This window comes from Panonychus citri, unplaced genomic scaffold (genome assembly GCF_014898815.1).
Source record: "Panonychus citri isolate SS breed McGregor unplaced genomic scaffold, ASM1489881v1 Contig00068, whole genome shotgun sequence".
Taxonomy (NCBI): domain Eukaryota; kingdom Metazoa; phylum Arthropoda; class Arachnida; order Trombidiformes; family Tetranychidae; genus Panonychus; species Panonychus citri.
Genome location: NW_026515473.1, coordinates 294,514 through 301,365, shown reverse-complemented (window position 1 = coordinate 301,365; position 6,852 = coordinate 294,514). Strand labels below are relative to the sequence as shown.

Below are 6,852 nucleotides of genomic sequence, written 5' to 3'. Positions count from 1 at the left end.
AAGAAAATTTCGCAACTCTAATCACAATTAAGATTCGATTATCACGCTGTGATTTAAATGGAATTAATAATTACCGTGTTATCCCAATGAAAGAAAATTTTCAATTTATCTTGGAATTTTTTTCATCTTTTATCATGATGATCAATAATTAATTGAGACGCGCTTGTGCTGAATTAGTTGATGGAAAAAGTTTGAAAATAGAAAACTATTCATCAGAATTTTCCTTGTTGGTGAATATAAACTCAGTGGTTGTATTGAAAATCCATGCGCATTCTGCTTAGAAGATGCTGGGAATTTTCTTCTCCCACTCATCTCCCTTTGGAAAATTGTATTTTTCTCTTCTTTCAATTTCTCTATGTTGACTCGTAGAGACAAAGTTACCTCATTTCTTTTTTCATGGTATTCAAACAAGTAAAACTTTCTTATTTTATCCTCATCATCATTGATCATCATATCTGATACCAAGTGAAATCCAAACAACTGAACTCAACTGAAAAGACATTCATTGAAGTCATTGGTTTATCTTTTGTCATATTCACAGTACATACTGCCTTCAATATCTCTGACTATCTTCACTCTTTTTCATCATCATCTTTGTCTTCCTCGTCTTTTTATCTTCTTCTTCAGATAGAGTCAAAATTTGTTCTCCTTTTCATCTTATTGATATCACTTTTGTTAAATTATCATCATCAATATCTTGAAATCTTTTTTTCATTCTCATTGAAATCAACAATGTTAACAGTAAATTTTGTTTTGTTATACTTTTTTTCACACCAATTTAAACATCACCAACAACTTATCAACAATTGAAACCCAAAAAAAATTGATAACAAAAGGAAATGACCAACATTAGATTTTGTTATTTGAATGGTCAAAGAAATTCAACTTTCACCATAGAGACAAAATCATGTTTACATGTAAAATTTTCATCTTTATATTATATAAATTTTGATTAACTTGAGAAATAGTTACTGTTTATTTCACATGATAAATTTTCTTGAATGTTTACATGAGTTGCCTGAGAGATTGAAAAATTATTGTTTACTCTAAAAAAGTGACCGCAATCAATTGATTTGAAGTAAAGAAAATCAAATATTCTGTTACATTGATTGTAAATCATCATCTTTGTGTATTTTGTAAAAGTAAACAGGATAACATGATGATAATAATTTACGAAATTCCAACTCGCAATCAAGTTTTTTGATTACATTGATCCATCAAATTTGCAAAGTGAAAAGACAACAAACACTCAGGTGACTCAATCATCCACATCATAATCATCATCGTCAACAACAACATTATCATTTCCATCATCTTCTTGTCTTTCCTTTTAATTTTTGCTTCATCTTCAACCTTTTTCCAACCCGAAAATCATCATCATCTTTACCTTTTATATTTACAAAATAATCTCTTCTCACTAACCTGGAATAATCTTTTACATGTTTCGTTAGCTTAAGTTGATCTCTAAATTAGGAAGCAAAAATGAAAGGTTCGTTAATTTCAAATAGATTGAAGGAAAACATTTTCGTTACAATGTTAAGCTAATCATTTGTCATGACATTATTATTATTAATACCTTTTTACCTTAGATGCTTAAAACAATAACAACAACAACGACAAGAATAAAAATAACAACAACTCGATCATATGAGAAAAAGGACCTAAAACAGAGAGAGAGTGAACATAAAGACGAAAAAGAAAAAATCGAAAAACCTTAACATCCAAAGAATAAAATAACAGCTACACTATTATTAAGTAAAATTAATGAAAAGGAAAAAAAATGTTCTCTTACCATCATCATTATCATCCTTATTATTCTTACTCTAAAGCATCCTCATCATTTCTTATAACAAATATTATCATTATCGTAAGAAATTGTTTACTAACACAACTAAACAATCATGTTAAGGTGAACATCTCAATGATGAGCTCAAATAATCAATTTAGTTAAATATGATTTAAGATTATTAATGAGAATTAACTTTTAATTATATTGTGACTTATTGATTGCCGGTCAACTGTTATTATTGTAATTGGTCATTTCTTCAATGTTTACTAAATTGTGATCCACATTTTGGAGGATAAAAATTGACAAATACAATTACTAATTGGCTAATTATTATGGTTTATTGGTTTAGCGTTTACCTGATAATTACCACGAGGAGAAATGATGAAATTTGATTTATAATAACAGAATCTTCACTAACTAATCCTCTTAATCATTAATTACATCATGATTTGGATTGTTAAATTATGTATAATTATGTTATTTATGATTAATTCAATTTGGATAAATTGTGATTTAGTGTCTACCAATAATGACAATGGGAATAATGAATTTGATAAATTACTTTCACCAAGAACAGTTAAAACTAAAAATGGTTTCCTCAGGGGTATTCTTATATCACTTTCAACACCTTCATCATCATCATCATCATCATCTTCATCTTCATCAACTTCAACAACAGCAAGTTCATCAGTGCCCATGGAAAATGTGAACAATTCTGAACGAATCAGTGACTCACTATCTTCCAAAGGATATCGTTCATTGAATTCAGTTGAAGCTTTTCTAGGTGTTCCTTATGCAGCTCCACCTATTAATAAATTGCGATTCATGCCCCCGGTGACCCCAGCCCATTGGAGGGGCACAAGGCTTGTTAATCATTATCAACCAGTGTGCCCACAAAAATTACCTAAAGGTTTTGACTCTCAAGGTAACATTAAAGATTCATCCAGCTCATCACCATCACCATCATCATCATCATCATCATCCGCTTCCGTTTCCTCTTCATCATCACCTGATAATCTTATACGTGGTAATTATGGTTATTTTTCACGGATAATCCCTCATCTTACTAATCAAAGTGAAGATTGTCTTTATCTCAATGTTTATCTGCCTTTATCCAAAGGTAAGAATTCAAATTCATTTTATTAATCCATTCAAAACAATTATCAAATTGCTATATTAATACAATAGTACAATTTCAACTTTATTAAATGTACATTCTGAATCTAAAATGACATTGGGTTTTCCTGTGGAAATTCATTGTCTTTCTCTTCCATGAGCTTGAAATATTCTGATTGATTTGATTGGAATTTTTCTTTTCTTTTGAAAGAGTTTATCAATCTCTTCTTTACTTCTTGAGGATAATCTCTAATCCACTTGATCATTTATTATCATCCTTTTCTTTTGTCTCATGCAACTTCCTTCTTCTTATCCTTCACCCTGAACTACTCAAGAACATGTTCTTGCAAATTGAGCATCGGCTGACAAGATGAGAGAGAGAGAGAGAGAGAGAGAGAGAAAGATGCTAAAACGTATTAATATATTTATCTTCTTGAATTCTTTTTGGCAAAGATCGATCATGATGAACAGAAGACGATGACGAAAGAAGATAATGATGATGATGATATCGATATTCAATTAGATTGGTTAGAGACTAAGGGAATCAATTCATCTTGTTAAAAAAAGAAACGAATTCTATCCAACTCTTTCATCCGAACTTCAAGTTTTTCCTCATAAAAACGATTTAAGTTCCTAATCCATAAATAGATACAATTATTTATCCAAATATAATGATCAAGTTATCTAATCTTTTTGTTCACATTTTATATTGAAAAATAATTCACTTTATTGACTTGAATCTTTTCCATCTTAATCATCATCTTTTATCGTCTCTTTCTCATTCTGTCTCTTGCTTTTTTCGAGGGGAGAATAGACTTATTCTTTAAGCTTCGAAAGAATTAGAACATTTTTCTGTTACAATTTAACAACTCGAGAATTATTTACTCATATATAAAGGTACTGAGAGAATAGAAAAGTATAATTGTGATACAATATTTTTTCTTAATACAAACATTTTCTCTTATCGATTATCAATACAAAGATTTGTTGTGAAGAAAAAAAAATTACATTCTGTTTGTATTTAGTGAGATACTCAGTCTGAACTTTTTTTGCACCAAAACTCATGGAGGTGGTGAAAAAAAGTTAAATACTAACATTGATTCATTTTGGTGTTTATCTGATATTGCAAATTCTGAGTGTGACATTGATTCTGATTTATAAGCGATAATGATAACATTTGGAAAAATTTCCCACTTCTATGAAATAATCAGATGCTTGAAATAAATTGTTTTCTTATTCAGTTTCATGAAAATTTTCCCCTTAAAACTGGAATTCATTATTCATTCAAGATTATCATGAAATGATCACTGAGGTTTCAACTGTTTTTGATTTTTCTACATGAAACTTTTATATTTTGAGACCACTGATCATCATTATGCTGATGAGGAGGAAGCATAATGATGATGAGGAAGAGGAGGAAGATGAGAAAATTTATCAAATGATATTTGGACATTATCATTGTCATGGGTCCAGTTAATTTTTCATGGTTCCTCTAAATCGATTCAAAATAATCTCAGTTCTTCATCTATTGTCTTTTAATGTTGATGATTATGCTGATTATTATTATGATGATGACATTGAAGTGAAAGATGAATAACTGATTCACATCGTAAAGCTTAAAGTAAAAAAAAAATACATTGAATTGAATTGAAAATTTTGAACCATTAAAAGAAAAGATGAAAAAAAGATTCACTTCCCAATTGATTTTTCAACTGTTATCATAACTTTTCAGTAGTTTGACCATCATCAATATCACAATTGTGTTCATCTCTTAATCATCATCAACATTCAGAACTTTTTCCTTCTCTCTATCATGTCGAATCAAGTTCATTTTTCTTTTCTTCCCTTTCCCCTTTTTCTTCCTCTTTTATCTTCCAAAATGAATATACATTGGATATATTCACACAAGGATGAACTAAATGTCCACAGAAGGAGTTTTCTCATCCATTATTTTTCATTTGAAGATGATGAAGATGAGTAAAGTGATGATAACTTTGTTGAAACAAAAGTCGAATGATGATTATGGTTGAATGAAAAATATATACTTTGAATAATATGATAACATTTTTATGCAAATTGAATTTTTCTCACACTGAATTATACACATGCTGACATATAAATACTCATCAGGTTTTTTATCATAGAAATTTAATATTATCTTCATGAAGAGTCAGTTAAATCTCATCAATATCATTTCTCATCATTTTCTCAACAATATTTCAATCTTTTCCTCCATTGGAAATCAATGGGGATCAATGTAAATAAATTGCTTCAAATTTTTTCTTCCACTTTGAAGATATTCATGATGGGCGCAAAAATTATGAATTATATTTAATTGAAACGAGAGATAAAGGGAATCAAGCATGAGTTGATATTTTATCTCTTCTTATTAACAATAATCTTGACCATCCCCTGATTGACTTAATATTCATGAAATTTCATCTTCGTGTGTCAATTACAAGGTTAACTATAACTTTTGTTGACCATACTCATAATATAATGTCCACAATGCTCATGAGACATTTCCGTTATCAAAATTGTAATGTTACATGATATGTTATTCACTATTTTTATTTCAACTGATATTCATATTTCTTGATGATTATCATGAACTTCATGATGAATACGTTACTATTGCCTTTTTATTTTCGGGCTTGTGTGTTTAAATGCTAATGAATATCAAGTTTAGTTTGTATCTTGAACAGTAATCTTATTATTTATTTTTACTATTTGATAGCTTCTTCCAGGTTATATTTATCCGCATGAATGTGTACCATGTCTACCATGATGTCTGATATTTTCAATGTTTCTGAATGAGAGAGATGTAAACCTTATTCTTATATGATGGACGAAAATGAATAAGAGATAAATTGATAATAGATAATGATAGTATTTATATTTTGATTTGCTGGGTATTCAGAAATTGTCTCATGGTGAACTCTCTCAACAGTTATAAGTAACATGAAAGATTATTTCTAGAGTTTCTGAAAAAAATGTCTGATTACTTTGTCATTTTATTAAGAAATTGTCATCGAGACAATGATATTAAGCATATAAGATGTTTGCTCTGAACGGAAAAAAATTTCAAACCGATTTTCATGGGTTTCATTGAACTCAGAGTATATGTGTGTATTTGTTTACGATCTGACGGATGATTGACTAATACAAATCAGAATTCAGGTTGAATTTACTGATCTTCCCTGTTATTTATTATCAATTCATCTTGAATCGTATTCTTGATTTGATTTTCATCACAATTCAACTGATCAACTGGAATCTATAAGTTTAACGATAATTCAGTCATCATTATCATCACTTGGAAAGAAAGGTAAATAATTTGTTCAGATGGAAAGAGATAAAGGAGAACTGATTTCAACCGATTGATACTTTGATTGAACTCAGAAAATTCTGATAATGGTGAAAAGATATGATGAGATATCCATAAGAAGAAAAAGAAGAAAAAACTATTTTCTCTATTATTATTCTCATGCTTTTACACCTTCTCCTTGCTCAGCTCACTTGATCTCTACGCCCAGAGTTTTTCCATGAGATAGCTTCAGAATTGCTAGTAAAAAGTGATAAAGAAGATAAAATAACTTGGAATCTTTTATTTCATGTTAGCTTATTTTTTTTATCTTCATCCAAGTTTTCAAATTCAACTCAATCATATTGCTTTTATCATCATTTTCCTTGATGTTAACTCATCTTTCCACCAGAATTTTCATCATCATCTCGATGAAAATGATGAGGATGTGAATGCTTATCATCATCATCTTCACCTTATGATAATACTTTACATCAACTGTATCTGAACTAAACCCTTGCAGCCATTATTATAGAATCCATATCATTGATAATTCCGTTTACATTAGGAGAAAAAAAAATACTCATGGTTATTATCATCATGATTATGAACCAGAATCATCAGATAACATTTTATTCATATA

At 29.2% G+C, this 6,852-nt stretch overlaps 1 protein-coding gene across 6 annotated transcripts in view; it reads left to right on the top strand.

Moving 5' to 3' along the window:
- Positions 1 to 6,852, top strand: part of LOC128386397 (neuroligin-1-like) — a 59,948-nt gene that overhangs the window by 11,442 nt on the left and 41,654 nt on the right. For 2 of the 6 annotated variants that reach the window (XM_053345427.1, XM_053345429.1), the window contains one exon: positions 467 to 2,909. In XM_053345427.1, the coding sequence (XP_053201402.1) occupies positions 2,234 to 2,909 (676 nt within the window). In that variant the 5' untranslated portion in view covers positions 467 to 2,233. The remainder of the gene's footprint in view (positions 1 to 466; positions 2,910 to 6,852) is intronic. The other 4 variants (XM_053345430.1, XM_053345432.1, XM_053345428.1 and 1 more) reach the window with 3 other exon arrangements.